Genomic DNA, 25,749 nt, shown 5'->3' with positions numbered 1-25,749 from the left:
GGGAAATCTACATCCTGTTTGAGATTTGAAGTGGCAAATGTGTCAGCTTTACCTTGCTCCCATGTTGCTTTAGACATAACAGTATTTGTTAAGTGTGCTTCATGGTTTGTAGGGTTTGAGGCAGTACCAAAATCTTGCTTTGTTGTTTCTCCCACATGCCGTAGGTTTCAGTGAAAGAAAAAGGGATAAATGCCACTCTCCGTAATCTTCAGCAGAATTTTAACTTACTTGTTTATTTTTGATATTAACTGAGATACAATTATATAAAGCAGGCTGCACAGATCTTAGGTGTATAATTGGATGAGCTTTGACTAATGTAACATATGCAACCAATATCTCAGTGAAATAGAGCATTGTCGTGAGCCTTGAAAGTTCCCTTATGCCCCTTACCATTGTATCTTCTCTTTGCCCGCTGTCCCTATTCCCACCCTGTTCCTGACAACCAATTTTCTGATGTCTATATCTGTAAGATAGTTTTGCCTATTCGTATAGTGTATACTCTTTTGTGTTTGCCTTCTTTTGCTTAGTAAAATATTGAAACTCATTCCTGTTTTCTATCTATCAGCAGTTGCTGTGAGCAGGGGGGGTACTCTTTGTTGTGGTGCGTGGGCTTCTCATCGTGGTGGCTTCTCTTGTTGCAGACTCTAGGCACACGGGCTTCAATAGTTGTGGCATGTGGGCTCAGTAGTTGTGGCTTGTGGGCTCTAGAGTGCAGGCTCAGTAGTTGTGGCACATGGGCTTAGTTGCTCCACGGTATGTGGGATCTTCCCGGACCAGAGCTCAAAACTGTGTCTCTTGCATTGGCAGGCAGATTCTTAACCACTGTGCCACCAGGGAAGCCCAGTTTGTTTCTTTTTACTGCTAAGTAATATTCTATGAGTATAACACAATTTATCTAATTATTCTGTTGATGGACTTTTGGGATTGTTTTTAATTGGTTTTAATTTGCTTTGCCCTGCTGACTAATGGTGTTAAAATATTTTCATATGTTGATTAGCTGTTGTATGTTTTCTTTTTTTGTGAAGTGTCTGTTCAAATTTTTTGCCCTTTTAAAAATATATTTTATTGGCAATTAATTTACATATAATTAAATTAATCCATTTTAAGTGTTCTCTGAATTTTTTTTTTTTTTTTTTTTTTTTTTTTTTTTTTTTTTTTTTTTTTTTGCGGTATGCGGGCCTCTCACTGTTGTGGCCTCCCCCGTTGTGGAGCACAGGCTCCGGACGCGCAGGCTCAGCGGCCATGGCTCACGGGCCCAGCCGCTCCGCGGCATATGGGATCCTCCCAGACCGGGGCACGAACCCGTGTCCCCTGCATCGGCAGGCGGACTCTCAACCACTTGCGCCACCAGGGAGGCCCGTGTTCTCTGAATTTTGACAAAGGTATACATTTTTGCAGCCACCACCATTATAAAGGGGTGTGTGTGTGTGTATATTTGTATTTATTTATTGTTTTTTTTTCTTGGTGTACAGTCCTATGAGTTACAAGATCTGTATAGACTCATATGACTCTCATCACAGTGAAGATACCGTACAGTTCTATCACTCCAAAAAATTCCCTGGTGCTGTCTAGTTACTCCCTATCCCCATCCCTAACCCATGGTAACATTGTTGTTTTCTCTACCTGTAGTTCTGTATTTTCCAGAATGTCACATGAATGCAATCATGGAGTATGTAATTTTTTAATGTTTTGAGAGTGGCTTTTTCAACGTAGTATAATGCCATTGAGATTCATCCATGTTGTTGTATATATCAATAGTTTGTTTAACCATTCCGACATTAACCACTGAAGGGCATATGGGTTGTTTCCAGTTTTTGGCAGTTAGGAATAAAGATGCTATACATATTTGTATACAGATCTTTTTTGTGAGCAGAAGTTTCTAAATTTCTCTAGGGCACATACCTAGGAGTGGGATTCCTGAGTCATATGTAAGTGTATGTTTAACTGGCAAACTGATTTCCAGAATATCATTTTACATTCCCACCAGCAATGTATGGGACTTCTGGATGCTCTGTAACTTTACCAGTACTTGGTGCTGTCAGTTTACTTGTTTTTTAAAAATAATAGACTATTTTTTAGAGTTGTTTCAGGTTTACCAAAAAATTGAAGGGATAGTACAAACAGTACCCATATATTCATTCTGCCCTTCCCTATGCTCACACACAGTTTCCTTATTATTAACATCTTGCATTAATGTGGTACATTTGTTACAGTTGGTGAGCCAAATACTGATACATTTTTTTAATATTGAGATGTAATTGACATGTAACACTGTATTAGTTTTAGGTGTACAAGATGATGTTATTTATTTATTTATTTATTTATTTTGGGGATCAAGCCATTTTATCTAGGGGCTTTGGAGGAGGATTGAAAGGCTGGGAAGACAGTGAGGTCTGATGTCCTTCTCCCAGCTGGGAGCTCCCCAAGCTTCACTGTCTCTGAAAGCCATAATGATTGATACATATTTAAATTGCAAAATTATTGCCACAGTAAGTTTAGTAAGTTTAGTTAACATACATTACCATACATAGTTACAGTTTTTTTTTTCCTCATGATGAGACTTTTAAGATCTACTCTCTTAGCAGGTTTCAAATGTATAGTATAGTTTTGTTAACTATTTCGCCATGCTGTACATTATGTCCCCAGGACTTATAACTGGAAATTTGTACCTTTTGGCCATCTTCACTCATTTCCTCCAGCTCTCAACCCCTGCCTCTGGCAACCACAAATCTGTTCTCTGTATCAATGGATTAAGATTCAAAAAAAATTCCACATATAAATGAGATCATACAGTATTTGTTTTTCTCTGTTTGACTTATTTCACGTAGTATAATGCCCTGACAGTCTACCCATGTTATTATTGCTAATGGCAAGATCTCCTTCTTTTTTATGGTTGAATAACATTCCATTAAAGTGTGTGTGTGTGTGTGTGTGTGTGTGTGTATATATATATATATATATATATGTACACATACCACATTTTGTTTATCCATTCATCCATTGATGGACACTTAGATTGTTTACACATCCTGGCTATTGTAAATAACATTGCAGTGCGCATGGAGTTGCCGATAATTTTTTTTTCAGGTGGTGATTTTGTTTTCTAAGGAAAAATACCCAGAAGTGGAAATGGAATTGCTGAATCATATGGTGGTTTTTAAAAATTTTTTTGAGGAACCTCCATAGTATTTTCCATAGCGTCTCTACCAGTTTACATTCCTGCAAGCAGTGCACAAGGGTTCCATTTTCTCCACATCCTTTTTTTCTTTTTAAGTATTTATTTATTTGGCTGTGTCAGGTCTTAGTTGTGGCACGCGGGATCTTCTGTTGCAGCACATGGGCTTCTCTGTAGTTGTGGCGCACAGGCTGTAGAGCACACGGGCTCAGTAGTTGTAGCATGTGGGCTCTCTTGTGGCACGCGGGCTCCAGAGCATGCGTGCTCATTAGTTGCGACACACAGGCTTAGCTGTCCTGCAGCATGTAGGATCTTAGCACCCCAACCAGGGATTGAACCTGCGTCCCCTGCATTGGAAGGTAGATTCTTTTTTTTAATAAATTTATAAATTTATATATTTATTTATTTATGGCTGCGTTGGGTCTTCATTGCTGCGTGTGGGCTTTTTTCTCTAGTTGCGGCTAGTGAGGGCCACTCTTTGTTGCAGTGGGCAGGTTTCTCATTGTGGTGGCTTCTGTTGTTGCGGAGCATGGGCTCTAGGCACCCAGGCTGCAGTAGTTGTGGCTCATGGGCTCTAGAGTGCAGAGTCAGTAGTTGTGGCGCACAGGCTTAGTTGCCCTGCAGCATGTGGGATCTTCCTGGACCAGGGATTGAATCCGTGTCCCCTGCATTAGCAGGCAGATTCTTAACTACTGCGCCACCAGGGAAGTCCCAGAAGGTGGATTCTTCTTTTTTTTTTTTTCTAGAAGGTGGATTCTTAACCACTGGACCACCAGGGAAGTCCCTCTCCTCATCCTTGCCTCCTCTTTTTATGTCTTGTCTTTTTGATAATGGCCATTCTACCAGGTGTGAGGAGGTAGTTCATTGTGGTTTTGATTTGCATTTCCATGGTGTTTAGTGATGTTGAGCCCCTTTTCATGTACCTGTTGGCCATATGTATGTCTTCTTTGGAAAAATTTCTATTCAGATCTGTCGATTTTTAAATTAGATCTTTTTGTTTTGTTTTGTTTTGTTTTTCTTTGTGGTACGCGGGCCTCTCACTGCTGTGGCCTCTCCCGTTGCGGAGCACAGGCTCCTGACGCGCAGGCTTAGCGGCCATGGCTCACGGGCCCAGCCGCTCTGTGGCATGTGAGATCCTCCCGGACTGGGGCACGAACCTGTGTACCCTGCATCGGCAGGCAGACTCTCAACCACTGCACCACCAGGGAAGCCCAGATCTTTTGTTTTTGCTATTGAGTTGTATGAGTTCTTTATATATTTTGGATGTTAGCTTCCTATCAGTTATATGTTTCAGAAATAATTTCTCCAATTCTGTAGATTTGTTTTTCATATTGTTGATGGTTTCCTTTGCTGTGCAGACATTTTTAGGTTGATGTAGTCTCACTTGTTTATTTTGTTTTTATTGCCTTTGCCTAGGTGTCAAATCCAAAAAATCATTGTTAAGACACTGATATCAAGGAACTTACCCTTTATGTTTTCTTTTAGGAGTTCTATAGTTTCAGGTTTTATGTTCAAGTCAGTCAGTCCATTTTGAGTTGATTTTTGTGTATGGTGTAAGATAGGCATCCTGTTTCATTCTTTTGCATATGGCTGTTCAGTTTTCCCAGCATAATTTATTGAAGAGACTGTCTTTTCCCAACTGTATATTCTTGGGTTATTTATCATAAATTAATTGACCATATATGTGTAGATTTATTTCTGGGCTCTCTAGTCTGTTCAGTTGATCTATTTTTGTGTTTTTATGACAGTACCATACTGTTTTGATTACTATAGCTTTGTAATATAGTTTGAAATCAGGACTTATGGTGTCTTCAGCTCTGTTCTTCTTAAGATTGCTTTGGCTATTCAGGGTCTTTTGTGGTTCCAAATAAATTTTAAGATAGTTTTTTCCATTTCTGTGAAAAATACTGTTGGAATGTTGTTAGGGATTGCATGAATCTGTAAGTTGCTTTGGGTAGTATGGCCATTTTATCATTATTAATTCTTCCAGTCCATGAGTATGGCATATGTTTCCATTTATTTGTATCTCTTCAATTTCTTTCATCAGTGTCTTACAGTTTTCAGTGTATGGGTTGTTTACTCCTAGATATTTTATTCTTTTTACTGCAGTTGTAAATTGGACTATTTTCTTAATTTCTCTTTCAGGTAGTTTATTGTAAGTGTGTAGAAATGCAGTTGTTTTTTTGTATGTTGATTTTGTATCCTGCAACTGTACTGAATTCGTTGATTAGTTGTAACAGTTTTTTTGGTGTGATCTTTAGGGTTTTCTATGTATGATATCTTGTTATCTGCAAATAGAGACAGTTTTACTTTTTTTCAAATTTGGATACTTCTAATTTATTTTTCTTGCCTAATTGCTCTGCCTAGGGCTTCTAGTACTCTGTTGAATAAAAGTAGTGAGAGTGACCATCTTTGTTTTGTTCCTGATCTTAGAGGAAAAGCTTTAAGCTTTTTACTGTTGAGTATGACATCAGCTGTGGGCCTGTTATACATGTCCTGTCGTACATAATTGAGGTACATTCCCTCTATACCTGCCTTGTTGAGAGTTTTTATGGTGAATGGATGTTGAATTTTGCCAAATGCTTTTTCTGCATCTATTGATATGATTATATGATTTCATCATTCATTTGATGAATGTGATATATCACATTGATTGATTTGTGGATTTTGAAGCATTTTTGCATCCCTGGAATAAATCTGACTTGTTCATGATGTGTGAACCTTTTAATGTATTGTTGAATTTAGTTTGCTAATATTTTGTTGAGGATTTTTGCATCTGTGTTCATCAAGCATATTGGCCTGTAATTCTCTTGTAGTGTCCTTGTCTGGTTTTGGTATTAGGGTAATGATGGCCTCATAAAATGAGTTCGGGAGTGTTTCCTCCTCCTCTGTTTTTTTGGAAGAGTTTGAGAAGGATTAGTAATAATTCTTCTCTAAATGTTTGATAGACTTCACCAGGGACTCCATCTGGTCCTGGACTTTTGTTTGTTGGGAGGTTTTTGATTACTGATTCAATCTTGTTACTAGTAATTGTTCTGTTCATATTTTCTCTTTCTTCATAATTCAGTCTTAGTAGGTTATGTTTCTAGAAATTTATTCATTTCTTATAGGTTGTCCAATTTGTTGGCATATAATTCATAGTAGTCTCTTATGATCTTTTATAGTTCTGTGATCAGTAGTAATATCTCCTCTCTAATTTTTGATGTTTTTGTTTTGTGAGTTCTCTCTCCTTTTTTCTTGTTGTGCCTAGCTAAAGGCCATTTTTGGGTTATCTTTTCAAAAAGATAGTTTCATTGACCTTTCCTATTATCTCTTTAGTCTCTAGTCACTTATTTCCACTCTGATTTATACTTTCATATGTTTTCTTGTAACTAATTAGTTCCTTTTTTGGCTTAAGGAAAGCCCTTCAACATTTCATGTGTGGCAGATCTAGTGGTGCTTCTCTGGAACTTTACCTTTTGCTTGTCTGGAGCTCTTTATCTCTCCTTCAGTCCTGGAGGACAACTTTGCTGGGTAGAGTGTCCTTGGTTGGCAGTTTTTTTTTCTTTCAGCACTTTGAATATATTGAGACACTCCCTTCTGGCCTGTAAAGTTTCTGCTGAAAAATCTGCTGATAGTCTTATGGGGGTTCCCTTGTATATAAGAAGTTGTTTTTTCTCTTGTTGCTTTTTAGATTGTCTCCTCGTCTTTAACGTTTTACAATCTAATTATAATGTGCCTTGGTGTGGCTCTCTATAGATGCATATAATTTGGAACTTTCTGGGCTTCCTGACTGTGGATGTTGGTTTCCTTCTGCAGGTTAGGGAAGTTTCCAACCAGTATTTCTTTTCTTTTCTTTTCTTTTTTTTAAAAAGAGATTTATTAGCAACTAATCAAGATGCTTTTTTTTTTTTTTGTGGTACGCAGGCCTCTCACTGTTGTGGCCTCTCCCGTTGCGGAGCACAGGCTCCAGACGTGCAGACTCAGCGGCCATGGCTCACGGGCCTAGCTGCTCTGTGGCATATGGGATCTTCCTGGACCGGGGCACGAACCCATGTCCCCTGCATCGGCAGGCGGACTCTCAACCACTGCGCCACCAGGGGAGCCCTCAACCAGTATTTCTTTAAATAAGTTTTCTGCCCCCCTTCTCTTTTTGGTACTCCTATTATGTGAATATTGTTCTCCTTTATGTTGTCTTATAAGTCCCTTAGTATATGCTCACTCTTTGTTTTCTTTTTTTGATCCTTTGATTGGATGAATTCTACTGCCCTGTCTTCTAGTTCACTGATCCTTTCTTTCATGTCATCTAGTTTACTGTTGATCTCTCTATTGAATTTTTCAGTTCAATTATTAATATTCTTCAGTTCTGTGATTTGTTTGGTACTTTCTTGTATTTTCTTTCTTTTTGTTGAAATTTTCATTTTGTTTACGCATTGGTCTTTTGACTTTGGTGAGCATCTTTATGACTAATTTTTAGAACTATTTATCAGGTAGATCACTTACTTCCAGTCAGTAAGGTGTTTTTTTCTGAGGTTTTATCTTGTTCTTTCATTTGTAATGTATCTTTCTGCTTTATTTTCCTTCATTCTCTGGTTAATTTCCATGTATCAGATAAAACAGCCACCTCTCTCAGTCTTGAAGGACTGATCTTATATAGGACCTGAACCTTATCCTTTAATCCTGTCCTAACTCTTGGTTGTTTCTTAGACCTCTGTGATTGTCCAAGCAGTCTTCTTTGTTTTTAGTGGCTTCCAGTAGTTGAGAGTGTGACAAGACCTGTCTGTATCCCAAGCGGGAGGATCTTAGCACCTAGATGCAGGCTGATTGGAAGCCAGACTCCCAGGCAGCAGCTTTTAAAGTACACAGCTAGGGACTTCCCTGGTGGCGCAGTGGTTAAGAATCCACCTGCCAATGCAGGGGACATGGGTTTGAGCCCTGGTCCGGGAGGATCCCACATGCCGTGGAGCAACTAGGCCTGTGCACCACAACTCCTGAGCCTGCGCTCTAGAGCCCGCGAGCCACAACTACTGGGCCCATGCTCCGCAACAAAGAGAAGCCACTGCAGTGAGAAGCCCATGCACTGCAACAAGGAGAAGCCCCTTCTCGCTGCAACTAGAGAAAAAAGGCCATGTGCAGCAACAAAGACCCAATGCAGCCAAAAAAAAAAAAAAAAAAAAAAGTACACAGCTATACCTCTTTCAGAGTAAGACTGGCAGACAGGTGTTTCTGTTTGTTTGCTCTGTGCTGTAACCTGGGAGGATAGCTGGTTAAAAACTGTTCTGCTCTTAGGTTTAGTCCTGTGGGACCTACAAGCATATGCCCCATTGGCCACCAGAGCCAGGTGATTAAGGGGTATCCCCTGGGCAGCAGCTGCAAAAAGTGGTGTGCCTGTCTTGTGCATAAGCTCCTTTGGGAGATAGGGGCAACCTGGAGGTAGAGGGAGAGCTCAGAGATGGTGCCTGCCTGCCTCCGTGGTCTCTGGAGAGTGTTGCAGTTGGACCTGGGGTGCATATTAAATTAGAAGCCTGCCCTTCATACTGCAGATTTTGAGATAAATAAATAGGCCTCTTTTATAGAAAGACTGGGTGCATTTTAGTCTGCTGCCTCTATTCTGGGTCCTGGAGGGTTAGCCATGGTGAGTCCATGTGAGCCTTTTAAGAACTGTGTCTTAGTATGGCAAAGCCTTATGGGTCTTATATTTAGATGCAAATTCTGTTGCGTTTTAAAGCTAAATGTTTTGGGAGCCTATCTCCTTGGTGATAATCTTAAAAGTTGGGGTGCCAAATGCGGGGTGCAAACCCATTGCTCCTTAGGGAAAAGCTGGGAGTTGTGAGTTCCTTTCTGGCTGTGTTCTGATCTGCTGGGGATGGTGTTTATGGAGAGATTATGTCTCAGCCTCTCCTACCAGTTTTTTTTTTTCCCCTTTTGTGGTACGCAGGCCTCTCAGTGCTGTGGCCTCTCCCTTCGCGGAGCACAGGCTCTGGATGCGCAGGTTCAGCGGCCATGGCTCATGGGCCTAGCCGCTCCGCGGCATGTGGGATCCTTCCAGACTGGGGCACGAACCTGTGTCCCCTGCATCGGCAGGCAGACTCTCAACCACTGCGCCACCAGGGAAGCCCTCTCCTACCAGTTTTGATGTGGGTTTTTTTTTGCATTTGTGTGATAAGAGTTGCTCAGCTAGTTTCTGGATTTCTTTCAGAGGGAGTTGTTCTGTATGTAGCTGTAGATTTGGTCTGTCCATGGGAGGAAGTGAATTCAGGACATTACCTACATCATCATCGTGAACTGGAACACCTCTGATATATTATTAACTGAAGTCCGTAGTTTATATTAGGGTTCACTTTTTTTTTTTTTTTTTGTGGTACGCGGGCCTATCACTGTTGTGGCCTCTCCCATTTCGGAGCATAGGCTCTGGATGTGCAGGCTCAGTGGCCATGGCCCACGGGCCCAGTCGCTGTTCGGCATGTAGGATCCTCTCGGGCCAGGACACGAACCCACGTTCCCTGCATCGGCAGGCGGACTCTCAACCACCGCGCCACCAGGGAAGCCCAGGGTTCACTTTTTGTATCGTATATTTTATGTGTTTTGAGAAATGTATGATGACATGTATCCACTATTACAGTGTAATTCAGAATAATTTCACTGTTCTAAAAATTTCTTGTGCTCCACTGATCTTTTTAATATCTCTATAGTTTTTTTATTTACAGTGAAAACTTTTATGTTTTGAATTAGCTAGCTGGACTCAGTTTAGACGATCCCAATTCTGTTGGCTACTCCAAAGCATCACAGTCAGGAGCCAGTAGAACATATGCCTTCTTCTTTCCATCAGACCATGTCAACATTAGAGCTTCTTCACAGCCTGTTTAATTTGGTGTTTGTTGGCCTTGCCATCCACAATGAACACCAGCGTGTTGTTGTTTTCTGTTTTCTTCATGGCTGACTTGGTGGTGAGGGAGAACTTGATGATGGCATAGTGGTCAAGCTTGTTTCTTCTAGGGGTGCTCTTCTGAGGATATTTGTGTTGCCTCTTGAGCTGCAGTGTTTTTGGCCATTGGAAGGTGGGTGATGTCCAGATCTTCTTTTTTTTGTGGCTGTGGATGCCTTTCAACAGTGCTTTCTTGGCCTTCAAAGCTTTTGCTTTTGCTTTTGCTTTGGGAGGTGCAGGGGCTTCTTTCTTCGCCTTTGACACCATCTGCGTGAAAAGCTCCATAGTTTTAAAAATTTATTTATTTATTTATTTATTTATTTTTGGCTGTGTGGGGTCTTCGTTGCTGTGCTTGGGCATTCTTTTAGCTGCGGCGAGTGGGGGCTATTCTTCATTGTGGTGCACGGGCTTCTCATTGTGGTGGCTTCTCTTGTGAGTATGGGCTCTAGGTGCGCGGGCTTCAGTAGTTGTGGCTCGCAGGCTCAGTAGTTGTGGCTTGTGGGCTCTAGAGCACAGGCTCAGAAGTTGTGGCACATGGGCTTAGTTGCTCTGCGGCACGTGCGATCTTCCCGGACCAGGGCTCGAACCTGTGTCCCCTGCATTGTCAGGTGGATTCTTAATGACTGTGCCATCAGGGAAGTCCCCATATATATTTTTTAAAATCATATTGTCATATACTTGGAACCATACAGCCTTTTCAGATTGGCTTCTTTCACTTAGCTGTATGCTTTTATGTTTATCAGAGTGTCTTTTTGTGGCTTGATAGCTCGTTTCTTTAAAAAAAATTTTTTTTTTTTAGAAAGACTATTTTTTAGAGTAACTTTAGGTTCACAACGAAATTGAGCAGAAAATACAGACAGGTCCCATATCCCCTGCCCTTACACATGCACAGACTCCCCCAAAGTCATTTGTTTTTATTGCTGAATGATACTCCATTATGTGGGTGTACCACAGTTTCTTTATCATCTATTGAAAGACATCTTGGTTACTTTAAAGTTTTCGCAGTTATGAATAAAGCTGCACTAAACATTAATGTGCAGATTTTTGTGTGGACAGAAGTTTCCAGCTTATTTGGGTAAATACTAAGGAGTGCAGTTGCTAGATTGTATGTTAAGACTATGTTTAGTTTTGTCAGAAGTAGCCAAAGCATCTTCCAAAATGGTTGTACCATTTTGCATTTCCACCAGCAACTAATGAGATTTCCTGTTATTCCACATCCTGGCCAACATTTGGGGTAGTCAGTGTTTTGGGTTTTAGCCATTCTAGTAGGTATGTAGTAGTATCTCTTTGTTTTACCTTGTAATTCCCTGATGACATGTTTTGGTGAGCTTCTTTTCATATGCATATTTGTCATCTGTATATCTTCTTTGGTGAAGTGTGTGTTCCCATTTTTGGCTCATTTTTTCTTTTTGGCTGTGCTGCATGGCTTGTGGGATCTTGGTTCCCCAACCAGGGATTGAACCCGGGCCCACAGCCGTGAAAGCATCGAGTCCTAACCAACGGATCACCAGGGAATTCCCTCATTTTTTAAATCATTTGTTTTCTTGTTTTTTAGTTTAAAGAGTTATTGTATATTTTGGATACCAGTCCTTTATCACATATGTGTTTTGCAAAGAGTTTTTTCTAGTCTGTGTCTTAACTTTTCATTCTTTTAACAGTATCTTTTACAGAGCAGTTTTAATTTTAATGAAGCCCAAATTTCAATTTTTCCTTCATGGATTGTGCTTTAGGTATTATATCTAAGAAGTAATTGTTCAACTGAAGGTCACCTAGATTATCTCTTATGTTACCTTTTAGGAATTTTATAGTTTTGCAATTTACATTTAGATCTATGATCCATTTTCAGTTAATTTTTGTGAAAGGTATAAGATTTGTGTCTCTATTTCTTCATACATGAGTGGCCAGTTCTTTTAGTGTCATTTGTTGAAGATTAGCCTTTCTCCATTGAATTGCCGTTGTTCCTTTGTTAGAAATTAATTGATTACATTGTGTGGATCCTTTTCTCAGCTATCTGTTCTGTTCTATTGATCTATTTGTCTGTTTTTTTGTCAATACCATGCTGTCTTGGTTACTGTAGCTTTATAGTAAGTCTTTAAGGTGGGAGTATCAGTTCTCTGAGCTTGTTCTTTAATATTGTATTGGCTATTCTGGGTCTTTCATCTTTCTATTTAAAATTTCGAATCAGTCTGTCGAAATCCACAAAATAACTTGCTGGCATACTGATTGGAATTGTGGTGATTCTGTAGATCAAGTTGGGAAGAACTGACATCTTGACAGTATTGAGTCTTCCTATTCATGTGCGTGGAATATCTATTTATTTAGATCTTTGATATCTTTCATTGGAGTTCTTTTCATATAGATTTTACACATTTTTAAAGATTTGTACATAAGTATTTAATTTTTTTAGTGCTAATGTAAATGGTATTGTTTTTAATTTCAAATTCTAATAGTTCTTTACCTTCATGTAAGAAAGCAGTTAATTTTTAGGGCTTCCCTGGTGGCGCAGTGGTTGAGAGTCTGCCTGCCAATGCAGGGGACACGGGTTCGTGCCCCGGTCTGGGAAGATCCCACATGCCGCGGAGTGGCTGGGCCCGTGAGCCATGGCCGCTGAGCCTGTGTGTCCGGAGCCTGTGCTCCGCAACGGGAGAGGCCACAACGGTGAGAGGCCTGCGTACCGCAAAAAAAAAAAAAAAAAAAAAGAAAGCAATTAATTTTTGTATATTCATCTTGTTTCCTGCACTGTTGCTATAATTGCTTATTAGTTCAAGGAAGTTTTTTCTTTTTTTTTTTTTTTCCAATTCATCTCTGGGATTTCCTACATAGACAATTATGTCATCTCAAATAAAGGTTTTATTTTTTCCTTTCCAATCTGTATCCCTTTTATTTCCTTTTCTTGTCTCATTGCATTATCTAGGACTTCCAGTATGAGGTTGAATAGGAGTGATGAGAGGGAACATTCTTGCTTGTTCTCAATCTTAGCATCAAAGCATATGGTTTCTCGCCATTAAGTATGATGTTGGCTGTAGGTTTGTTGTAGATATTCTTAAAAATATTCCCATCTATTCCTAGTTTTCTGAGAGGTTAAAAAATCATAAATGGCTTTTGGGTTTTGTCAGATGCTTTTTCCACATCTATTGATATGACCATTTCATATTTCTTCTTTAGCTTGTTGACATTAATGGATTTTTCAAATGTCTAACCATCATTGCTTATTTGAAATAAGTCTCACTTGTTTATGATATATAATTCTTTTTATACTTTGTTGGATTTGATTCTGTTGAGAATATTTGCACCTATGTTCATAAGAGATATTGTATAGTTTTCTTTTTTTATAATGTATTTTTCTGGTTTTGGTATTAAGGCTGGCCTCGGGACTTCCCTGGTGGTCTGGTGGTTAAGAATCTACCTTCCAGTGCAGGGGACGTGGTTTTGATCCCTGGTCAGGGAACTAGATCCTGCATGCCGTGGGGCAAGTAAGCCCGTGCGCTGCAGCTACTGAGCTCGTGAGCTCTAGAGCCAGTCTGCCACAACTAGAGAGCCCACGCACCACAACTACTGAGGCTGCACACTCTGGAGCCTGAGCGCCACAACTAGAGAGAAGCCTGCATGCCATAACAAAGAACCCGTGCACTGCAACCAAGGATTCCACATGCCAGCAACAAAGATGCTGCATGCTGCAACTAAGACCTGACGCAGCCAAATAAATAAATAAATAAATAAATAAACAAACAAACAAAAGGAAAAACAGAAAGGCTGGCCTCATAGAATGAGTTTGGAAGTGTTCCTCTACTTCTATTTTGTGAAAGAAATTATAGAGAATTTGTATAATTGATTCCTTAAATGTTTGGTAGAATTCACTGATGATCCAAACTGGGCCTAGTCCTTTCTGTTTTGGAAGGTATTAAATATTGATTCAATTGATTCAATATCTTTAATAGATATGGGCCTATTCAGATTACATAAGTTTTGATCAATTGTATCTTTCAAGGTATTCGTCCATTTTCATTTAAATTTTCACATTTGTGGGCATTGAGTTGTTCATAGCATTTCTGTATTATTTCTATATAATGTCCATTGGACCAGTACTGATTGCCCCTCTTTCATTTTTGATATTAGTAATCTGTCTCTTCTGTTTTTATTCTTAGTTAACCTGGGTAGAGGTTTATCAATTTTATTGATTTTTTTCAAAGAACCAACCTTTGATTTAGTTGGTTTTCTCTGTTGATTTCTTGTTTTCAATTTCGTTAATTTGTTTTTCAATTTCATTGATTTCTGCTCTTTTATTTATTTATTTCTTTTCTTCTGCTTACTTTGGAATAAATTTGCACTTCTTTTTTTAATTTCCAAAGCTGGAAGTTTGCATTATTGATTTTAGAATTGTCTCCTTTTTTATTTTTTGTTTGTTTTTGTGGTACGCGGGCCTCTCACTGCCGTGGCCTCTCCCGCTGCAGAGCACAGGCTCCGGACCTGCAGGCCTAGCGGCCCTGGCTCACGGGCCCAGCCGCTCTGTGGCATGTGGGATCTTCCTGGACCAGGGCACGAACCCGCATCCCCTGCATTGGCAGGCAGACTCCCGTCCACTGCGCCACCAGGGAAGCCCTGTCTCCTTTTTTAATACATACATTCAATGCTATAAATTTCCCTCTAAGCATGTGCACTTGAGAAGAATGTGTATTCTTCTGTTTTAGATGAAGTATTCTATAAATGTTAATTAGATTTAGTTGACTGATGGTGTTTTTCAGTTCAATTATTTCCTTACTGATTTTTTGCCTGCTGGATCTGTTTCTGATAGAGGGATGTTGAAGTCTTCAACTATAATTGTAGATATGTCTGTTTGTCCTTGTATCAATATTTCTGTCAGTTTTTGCCTTATGTATTTTGGTGTTAAGCATATATACATTAAGGATTATTATGTTTTTTTGGTGAATTGACCCCTCTATCATTATGTAATATTCCTCTTTATCCCTGTATCCCCAAATTTGATACTGTTTTTTCCTCTGAAATCTCAGTCTGAAATTAATATAGCTACTCTGTCTTTTGATCTCTTAGAATGGTGTATCTTTCTTCATCCCTTTACTTTTAATCTGTTTGTGTCTTTATTTTTATTTTTATTTTTATTTTTTTTGCGGTATGCGGGCCTCTCACTGTTGTGGCCTCTCCCGTTGCGGAGCACAGGCTCTGGACGCGCAGGCTCAGCGGCCATGGCTCATGGGCCCAGCCTCTCCGCGGCATGTGGGATCTTCCCGGACTGGGGCACGAACCCGTGTCCCCTGAATCGGCAGGCGGACTCTCAACCACTGCGCCACCAGGGAAGCCCTGTTTGTGTCTTTATATTTAAAGTGAGTTTATTGTATACAATGTAGTGTAGGGTCTTTTTTCTTTTTTAAATCATAGATTGATTTGATTTTCAAATATTAAACCAACGTTCTGTCCTAGAATAAACCCTAATTAGTCATGCTGTATTATTCTTTTTATATATTGCTGGTTTTGATCTGATTTTTGTTGAGTATTTTTGTCTGTACTTATCAGGGATATTGGTCTTTAGTTTTCTTGTACTGTCATTATATTGATTTGGTATCAGTATAATGTTTGCTTTATAGATTGAATTGGGAATTGTTTATTTCTAGTTAATTGGTTGTGTAGAATTCACTTTATTTTCTTCTTAAATGTTCATTTGAATGTCTAGGAAAACTCTGGGAAATCCCTGCTAGAATGAGAGCTTCAAAATTAGGTAACTAAATCATTTGATCCTGTAGGGTACGGGGTTAGTGGAAGGGGAGGGTAGCAGATGTGTTTATAAAAGGGTAGCAGAAAGGATCTTTATGACACAGCTGTTCTATATTTTGAGTTTGGTTGTAGTCACAGAGATGTGCACGTGTGATAAAATCACATAGGACTAAATGCACGCATACAAACACACACACAAGTGTGTGCGTGTAAAACAGGTGAAATCTTAATGAGGTCATGGATTGTTTCAATGTCAATTTCCTGGTGATGATATTTCTGTGCAGTTATGCACGGTGTTACCATCAGGGAAAACTTGTTGAAGAGAATACAGGATTCCCCAGATAGCCTGTCTCCCCCCACCTCACCAATTTATCCAGCTGTTCAGTAGATGTTGGTTACCAAATAATTTCAGCTTATGTTTTCTGATAAGTGTTTTCAGTGTTGACATTACATGTTGCTAATTTGGAAATTAGGTGAAGAGTCAATAGAATTGAAATTCTGATATAAAAGCTAAATCCTGAACAATAATCTCAATTGGTTGGAAAGTCATCATCCATCTTTATTACAGTAGGCTGTGACACGGATAAGTAGTTGTAAGCAAAGCTGATATTTTCTTCAGGATGCAGATTTGGTTCGTTTTTAGTATGTAAGGAAGTACTCAGTTGAGACTGTGAACGCTGCACCACTTAGAATGGGTGTAGAGTTGATTTGTCCTAGAAAAATTTTAGTCAAGTTCCTATTGAACATTTGGTTTTAATTATCATAGTATTTTATTTTGATGTCCCTGCTAGAATGAGAGCTTCAAAATCAGGTAACTAAATGATTTGGTCTTGTCTCTAAGCAAAGTCTTTTATTCTTCTATAAGTTTTTTCATATTTAAATTACAATTATTCATACTATTTCAACCTTCCTATTTGTGATCAGATAGCTTTCAAAATATGTATATGAATAAATTCTCATTCATAATCAGATTGTGGGACGATTCTTTGTTATCCGATTTCTTTTCAGAGATAGCAGGTATATAGGTTCATAGACTAAGTGAAAAATTGTATCTCTGAAAAATACAAATTATTATCCAGGCTGCAATTCTAATCCAACTTTGGAAAGAAAAAACATTCTAGTGTGATATTAAATATAAGAAACAATTTATCAAAGTCTAAGTGAATTTTTGTTTTCCTTTGATAATGTCTGTAGATACACTCCAGATTACCCTTGGCTGTGGTAGGATTGGAGATGGGCATTGAAACATCTTACTGTTATTTAGAGTTAATAAAATTTTAATCAATTCCCCTCCTCTCCTATTAAAGTTATCTTCATTTTGTCTCATTGTGTTTGTTTCATTTTTTGTAATAGTTTAAAACTTCTCATTCTTTTTCCGCCTCTTTGGTGGGAATTATGTTTCTTTTCTGTACAGAATATGAGACTCAAAGACTAGTACTCTCATCATTTTGCAAATATAAGTAAAACCTAATTACAGCGTTATTAGTAGGGTAGAAAAAAATTCGGAAACAAAAAATGTGAAAGCTGCATTTACTGTGAGATTAGTGAAACAGCTGTGGGAAACTAGTTAACCAGTAGTTCTGAGAGTCTAGCTTGTGAGCTAAATTATTCCCCGTCCTGGTTGCAGTTTGATGTAAACAAATAATGTAATTCATTGTGAGAACTGTTATCAGTAATAGAGGTATGTAAAATAGTGTTACAGCAGAGATACTGATTTACTTTTCTAGAGAGTGAGGAAGCCTTCATAGGTGGTGTTGATCTGGGACTTAAATGGACAAGGAGAATCGGGGAGGGCAAAGCACATTCTAGTAAGAGGAAACATGTACAGAAAGATGTCAAAGGATCTGAATGGCATGCACTTTCAGGGAACTACATATAGTTTAGCGTTGTCGGAATAGAAGATTCATGGGAAGCAGAAGTGAGAAAGAGAACTCAGTTCTTTTTTTTTTCCTTAGGTAGTGGGGAATACTTAGGAATTTAAGCAGGAGAATGACATCAGATTTGCATTTTTGACAGATTTAACTTTCATGATGGAGTGGCTGCTGGACTGGTGGGGAGAAGAGACCATTTTCAGGGAATCTCATTAGGAGAACATTGCAAGAGTCCAGGTCAGAAGTAAGAGGCAGAACTAAGACAGTGATACTGAAAATGGAGGAAAAATGTGTTTTTAATCTAGTTATATTGATAGATACATTTACATTTTGTAGTGAAATGGGAGTGACAATGGGTTTAGGTTGATATCTTGATAGGAAGAATTTCTGAGAATTTGTGTAATTTAGAAGTACAGCATTGGGGCTTCCCTGGTGGCGCAGTGGTTGAGAGTCCGCCTGCCGATGCAGGGGACACGGGTTCGTGCTCCGGTCCGGGAAGATCCCACATGCCGCGGAGTGGCTGGGCCCGTGAGCCATGGCCGTTGAGCCTGCGCCTCCGGAGCCTGTGCTCCGCAACGGGAGAGGCCACAACAGTGAGAGGCCCGTGTACTGCAAAAAAAAAAAAAAAAAAAGAATTACAGCATTGGAAGGAGCATAGGCTTTTATGTCAAGCAGACTTGGGTTAATTGGTGAAGTTTATTCTCTGAGGTTCACTTCCCACTATAAAGTGATGAGTTTTATACCATGTAGGGCTGTGGTGATAATGAGATAATAATTTCTGGAGAATAAAAATGACAGTGTTTATTGAGGGCTATCATGGTTAAGACTGTTTTATTTTGTTTTTCATTACTTAAATTTTTTTTAACTTTTTAAAATGTATTTTCAATTATGGTAAAACACACATAGCATAAAATTTATCATCTTAACCATTTTTAATGGTACAGTTCACTGGCATTTAGTATATTCACATTGTTGTGCAACCATCACCACCGTCTATCTCCAGAATTCTTTACATCTTGCAAAACCAAAACACTTTACCCATTAAACAATAACTCTCCATTTCCCCCTCTCCCATCCCCTGGCAACCAAAATTCTACTGTTTTCTATCTCTGTGTACTCTAGATACTTTCTATAACTTGAACCATAGAGTATTTGTCTTTTTGTTACTGGCTTATTTCACTTAACCTAATGTCATTGTGTTGGGAAAAACACATCTTCCTCCTGTGTTTCTCTTTTACTCTCATACTACTCTCATTTTCACAACACTTCTCACACCAGATGTTTGTGGGTTTTCCCCCACCAAGCAATCCTCTGGGACATGAGCTGGGTGTCCTACAATTTATCTCAGTTCTGACACTATCTACCTGGAGATGGTTTCAGATCTCACAGGTTGTGTGCTCGGTCCCAAGACTGCTCCCACCCCACTTCAGATGCCAGTCACAATTCCAGGTTGTCACCTGTGCTTCTGACCAGCTGGCTATAAATCTGAGATTTCCATGTCCCTCTCCTCAGGTTTGATTAATTTATGCTAGAGCAGTTCACAGAACTCAGAGAAACACTTATTTACATTTACCAGTTTATTTAAGGACATGATAAAGGATAAAGATGAATAGCCAAATGAATAGATACATAGGGCAAGGTCTGGTAGGGTCCTGAGTGCAGGAGCTTCTGTCCCTGTGGAGTTGGGGTGTGTCACCTTCTGGGTATATGGATGTGTTTACCAACCTGAAAGCTCTTTGAACCTCATATAAAATTTTTGCGATTGTAATGGAGATTTGCTTACATAGGCATGACCGATAATTAATTCTGTTTCCAGTCCCTCTCCCCCTTCTAGAGAATGGGGGGGCAAAGATGAGAATTCCAAGCTTGTAATATTGGCTTGGTCTTTCTGGTGACTAGCCCCTATCCAGGAGCCATCCAGGATCTCACCCAGAGTCGCTTCATTAATACAAAAGGCAAATCTATCACCCAGGAAATTGTGAGGGTTTTAGGAGCCCTGTGTCAGGGATTGGGGTTAAAAACCAGATATTATAGCAAAAGATGCTCCTATCACCAAGGAAATTACAAGGGTTTTAGGAGCTCTGTATAGGAACTGGGGCCAGAGACCAAGATAAATATTTTTTATTATCTCATAGTTGTCAAAGTTCATGCATGTTGTAGCGTGTGTCAGAATTTCCTTACTTTTTAAGGCTGAGTAATATTTCATTGTATGTATATGACACATTTCATTATTATTGGTGTTATTATTGATGGGACACTTGAGTTGTTTCCACCTTGTAGCTATTGTGAAAAATGCTGCTATGAACATAGGTGTACAAATATCTCTTTGAGGAAGACAATATATTTTAGCTATAGTTGATTTACATTGTTGTGTTAGTTTCAGGTGTACAGAAAAGTGATTCAGTTGTACATATGTATACATATTCTTTTCCATTATGGTTTATTACAGGATATTGAATATAGTTGTCTGTGCTATACAGTAGGACCCTGTTGTTTATTTTATATGTATTAGTTTATTTCTGCTAATCCCAACTCCTCTAATTTATCCCTCCTCCACCCCCTTTCCTCCTTGGTAACCATAAGTTTGCTTTCTGTGTCTTTGAGTTGTTTCTGTTTCATAAATAAGTTCATTTGTGTCATATTTTATATTCCACATATAAGTGATATCATATGGTATTTGTCTTTCTCTTTCTGACTTACTTCACTTAATATAATCTCTGGGTCCATCCATGTTGCTGCAAATGGCATTATTTCATTCGTTTTTATGGCTGAGTAATATTCCACTGTATGTATATATATATATATATATATATATATATATATATATATATATATATACACACACACACACACACATACACACACACACATCTTCTTTATCCATTCATCTGTCAATAGACATTTAAGTTGCTTCCATGTCTTGGCCATTGTAAATAGTGCTGCTGTGAACATTGGAGTGCATGTATTTTTTTGAATTACAGTTTTCTCTGGATATATGCCCAGGAGAGGGATTGCAAATCATATGGCAACTCTATTTTTAGTTTTTTAAGGAACTTTCATAGTGTTCTTCATAGTGGCCACACCAATTTACATTCCCACCAATAGTGTTAAGAGGGTTCCCTTTTCTCCACACCCTCTCCAGCATTTGTTATTTGTAGACTTCTTAAAAAAATTAATTTATTTTTTTTTTGGCTGCATTGGGACTTTGTTGGTGCACGTGGGCTTTCTCTAGTTGCGGCGAGTGGGGCTGCTCTTTGTTGTGGTGCTTTTTGGCCATTTGTATGTCTTCTTTGGAGAAATGTCTATTTAGGAAGGAAGATAGTATTTTAAACTTATTACATATATAATCATCATATATCCTTGTGAGATAGTAACCATTATAACGTAAGGAAACTAACACATAGAGAAGATAAGTGATTTATTTGCCCAGATTCACACTGTTTCTCTTTTTAAAAATAAATTTATTTATTTATTTATTTATTTATGGTTGCATCGGGTCTTCGTTGTTGCATGCGGGCTTTCTAGTTGCGGCGAGCTGGGGCTGCTCTTCATTGAGGTGTGCGAGCTTCTCATTGTGGTGGCTTCTCTTGTTGCGGAGCACAGGCTCTAGGCGAGTGGGCTTCAATATTTGTGGCTCACAGGCTCTAGAGCACAGGCTCTGTAGTTGTGGTACATGGGCTTAGTTGCTCTGCGGCATGTGGGATCTTCCTGGACCAGGGCTCGAACCCGTGTACCCTGCATTGGCAGGCGGATTCTTAACCCCTGCGCCACCAGAGAAGTCCCCACACTGTTTATATATATTTAAAAAATTTTAAATTTTGGCTGCATTGGGTCTCTGCTGCGCACAGGCTTTGTCTAGCTGTGATGAGCGGGGGCTACTCTTTGTTGTGGTGCGTGGGCTTCTCATTGCGGTGGCTTCTTTTGTTGCGGAGCACAGGCTCTAGTTACATGGGCTTTAGTAATTGCAGCATGAGGGCTCAGTAGTTGCTGTGTGCAGGCTCTAGGACATGTGGGCTTCAGTAGTTGTGTGCGCAGGCTCAGTAGTTGTGGCTTGCAGGCTCCAGAGTGCAGGCTCAGTAGTTGTGGCACATGGGTTTAGTTGCTCCGTGGCATGTGGGATTGTCCCAGACCAGGGATTGAACCTGTGTTTCGTGCATTGGCAGGCGGATTCTTAACCATTGCGCCACCAGGGAAGCCCTGTTTCTATATTAACTAAATCAATTTTAACTTTGTTTGTAGTTGGATTAAATCTAAACACTGTTAGTAAGATATCTGACTCTTCCCTAAAGTTTTTCCATGCAGCAGTTCATAGGGAATCAGTTGTAATCCCTTCCAATTGTTTATAAATGCAGTTATTTCAGAATCACAGACTCTGTTTAACTTGGCATGTAATTATTTTTATTTCCTTTAAACACATTCACCATTTTTCATAGTTGTGTAAGCTTTTGAATCTTAAAATGTCTATTTCCTGACTAAAATTACCTTTACATTTTTAAATGTCTTTTTTCTGTTTCTTTTTTTAACGAATTAAGTCCAGACCCTTTATTTATTTATTTATCTATCTATCTATCTATCTATCTATCTGTTTATTTATGTTTTGGCTGCATGGCATGTGGGATCTTAGTTCCCCAACGAGGGATTGAACCTGCACCACTTGCAGTGGAATGTGGAGTCTTAACCACTGGACTGCCAGGAAAGTCCATAAATGTCTTTCTTCTGTTATTTATTGGACTTTTATATCCTCACTAACAAAAGATGCCAGGTGTTTTGTAGATTGCATTTTTCCCCCTCTGTGAACTGTTATGACTTTGGCTGTTTATCTTGAATTTCTAAATAAAAAGAAAATGTAAGTGCCTCTTAATTGTCATATTGCTATATTTATTATTGAAATTCCAAATTCCGTTTTTTTTCTTAGTGGAAAAGGAGCGTAAGAAATAAAGTCCTCTCTGTAGACCATAAAAGTAAGAAAGGTGTACGTGGGCGTCCTGTCACTTCTAAGACATCACCAGAAAGGTAAGATACATGTATGTGTGTGATATAGGATGGGCTTATACTATGTATAGTGTGACCATGAATGATTCATTTAACCTTTTTGGTTCTCATATTTCCACAACTTTTAAAATACAGTGATTGAGTTCAGTGGCCTCTACTGTTCCTTCTAAGCTCTTTCTGTGATTCTAATTCATCTTAACTCCTTGTTTTTGTGTGTTTATAACATCTTGAAAGCTTTAGCTAATAAAGCAAGAGTTACATATAGACTCGTTAAGATGCTGGATTCATCATTTGTGCTCCATTTAGCAACTGTGGTCTTAAAGTCATAGTATTAATGAATAATGGATATGCTGGAATTAAATATCTATGGGATTCAAATTACAATTATTACCAGCAGGAAATCGGAGCTAAATTTTAGTATTGGACATCAGTAAATGCTTAAAAAGTTGTTATTTTGCAAAAGGGTATTATCTTTTTTAGAATAGTGAATGAATAAAAAGTGACAGTAACAAAGTAAAAATTACAATTATTGGGAGTTTGCACAAATGAGAAGACTAATTGGAGTTCTTTTTTTAAATAAGTTTATTTATTTATTTTTGACTGCATTGGGTCTTTGCTGCTGTGTGCGGCCTTTCTCTAGTTGCAGTGAGCAGGGGCTACTCTTTGTTGCGGTGTGCGGGCTTCTCTTGTTTCAGAGCACAGGCTCTAGGCATGTGGGCTTCAGTAGTTGTGGCACATGGGCTCAGTAGTTGTGGCTAGCGGGCTCTAGAGCACAGGCAGTAGTTGTGGCACACAGGCTTAGTTGCTCTGCAGCATGTAGGATCTTCCCAGACCAGGGCTCGAACCCATGTCTCCTGCATTTGGCAGGTGGATTCTTTTTTTTTTTTTTCTTTTTGCGGTATGTGGGCCTCTCACTGTTGTGGCCTCTCCCGTTGCGAAGCACAGGCTCCGGATGCGCAGGCCCAGCGGCCATGGCTCACGGGCCCAGCCGCTCCGCGGCATATGGGATCCTCCCAGACCGGGGCATGAACCCGTATCCCCTGCATCGGCAGGCGGACTCTTAACCACTGCGCCACCAGGGAGGCCCTGGCAGGTGGATTCTTAACCACTGTGCCACCAGGGAAGTCCTAATTGGAATTCTTGATTTTATGTCAGAGCACTCTGTAAGCTGTTTAGTGTGAATTCTCACCTTTCAAGTGAATTGTCCTTAGGAAATAAACATATCGGTGACTCCATATCCTTATCAATACTTATTTTCCGTCCCTCCTTCCCTTCCTTCCTTCTTTCCATAGTTGTCCTAGTGGGTGTGAAATGATAATCGCATTGTGGTTTTGATACATATTTCCTAATGACATTGAGTGTCTTTTTACATGCCTGTTGGTCATTTGTATATTTTCTTTGGAGAAATGGCTGTTTAGATCCTTTGCCTGTTTAAAAATTGTGGTGTTTATCTTTTTATTGTTGAGTTGTAAGAGTTCTTTATATATTCTGGATACAGGTCCTCATTAGATATGTGATTTGGAAATATTTTCTCTCACTCAGCTTTTCACTTTCTTGATGGTGTCCTTTGAAGCACGAAAGTTTTTTTCACTTTGATGAAATCCCATTTATCTATTTTTCTTTTGTTGCTGTGCTTTTGTTGTCATATCTAAGGAACTATTGCCTAATCTGAGGTCATGATGATTTACTCTTGGGTTTTCGTCTAAGAGTTTTATAGTTCTAGCTCTTAGATTTAGGTATTTTATCCATTTTGAATTAATTTTGGGTATGGCATGAGGTAGGCATCCAAATTTATATTTTTGTTTGTGAATATGCAGTTGTCCCAGCAACATTTGTTGAAGAGGTATGAATTTTTCTTGGTACCTTTGTTGAAAATCAGTTGACATTAATATAAGTGTTTATTTCTGGATTTGGAATTCTAGTCCATTGATCTATATGTCTGTTTTTATGTCAGTACCACTGTGTGCTGTACACTGTATTATTGCAACTTGGTGGTAAGTTTTGAAATTGGGAAATGTGAGTCTTCCAACTTCATAATATTTTTCAAGACTTTTTTTTTTTTTTTAATTTTCTGGCCTCACTGTGCGTCATGCAGGATCTTAGTTCCCCGACCAGGGATCAAACCCGTGCCCCCTTCAGTGGAAGCATGGAGTCTTAACCACTGGGCTGCCAGGGAGGTCCCTTTTCAAGATTGTTTTGGTTGTTCTGGGTTCCTTGCATTTTCAACTGAGTTTTAGAATCAGTTGGTCATTTTGAGCAAAACAGCCAACAAGGATTTTGATGGAGGATGTGTTGAATCTGTAGACCAATTTGGGGAGTATTGCTGTCTTAACAAATTAAATCTTCTGATTCATGAATATATCTTTCCATTTATTTAGGTCTTATTCAATTTCTTTCAACAGTGTTTTGTAACTTTCAGTGTGTCTTGGACATTTATTGTTAAATTTATTCCCAAGTATTTTCTTTTTGATGCTGTTGTGAATGGAAGTGTTTTCTTAATTTTAATTTTAGATGGTTCATTACTAGTGTGTGGAAAACCCATTTATTTATATATGTTGACCCTGATTTATATACTGTGACCCTGTTTGTCCTGTTCTAGAAATTTTTAGTAGATTGCTTGGAATTTTGTATATACAAGATCATGTCATCTGCAAACAAAGATGGCTTTACTGCTTCCTTTTCAGCTGGAGGCCTTTAATTTTTTCCACTTGCCTAATTGTCCTGGCTAGAATGTACAATGTATAATGGAAGTGGTGAGAGTGGAAATCTTTATTTTGTTCTCACTATCAGAGGGAAAGCATTCAGTATTTCACCATTAAGTATGATGTTAGTTATGGGTTTTTTATAGATGCCCTGCTATGGTTTGAATGTTTGTACAATATCTCCCCAAAATTCATATGTTGAAATCCTAATGCCCAATGTGATGGTGTTTGGAGGTGGGGCCATTGAGCGGGTGCTTAAGTCATGAGAGTGGAGCCCTCATGAACGGGATTAGTGCTCTTTTTATAAAAGAGACCTCACAGAGCTTCCTGGTGCCTTCTACCATGTGAGGACACTGTGAGGAGTCCACAGTCTGCAAC

At 39.0% G+C, this 25,749-nt stretch overlaps 1 protein-coding gene and 1 pseudogene across 7 annotated transcripts in view; one reads left to right on the top strand and one right to left on the bottom strand.

Annotated features, from left to right (window-relative positions):
• SENP7 (SUMO specific peptidase 7) overlaps positions 1 to 25,749 on the top strand; it is a 163,981-nt gene that overhangs the window by 40,077 nt on the left and 98,155 nt on the right. For all 7 annotated transcript variants that reach the window (XM_060098717.1, XM_060098721.1, XM_060098719.1 and 4 more), the window contains one exon: positions 22,593 to 22,690. In XM_060098717.1, coding sequence (XP_059954700.1) covers positions 22,593 to 22,690 — 98 coding nt within the window. The remainder of the gene's footprint in view (positions 1 to 22,592; positions 22,691 to 25,749) is intronic.
• On the bottom strand, positions 9,902 to 10,346 carry LOC132490996 (large ribosomal subunit protein uL23-like; annotated as a pseudogene).

This window comes from Mesoplodon densirostris, chromosome 5 (genome assembly GCF_025265405.1).
Source record: "Mesoplodon densirostris isolate mMesDen1 chromosome 5, mMesDen1 primary haplotype, whole genome shotgun sequence".
NCBI lineage: Eukaryota > Metazoa > Chordata > Mammalia > Artiodactyla > Ziphiidae > Mesoplodon > Mesoplodon densirostris.
Note: the sequence above shows the minus strand (reverse complement) of the source record. Positions and strands in the feature narration are given on the sequence as shown.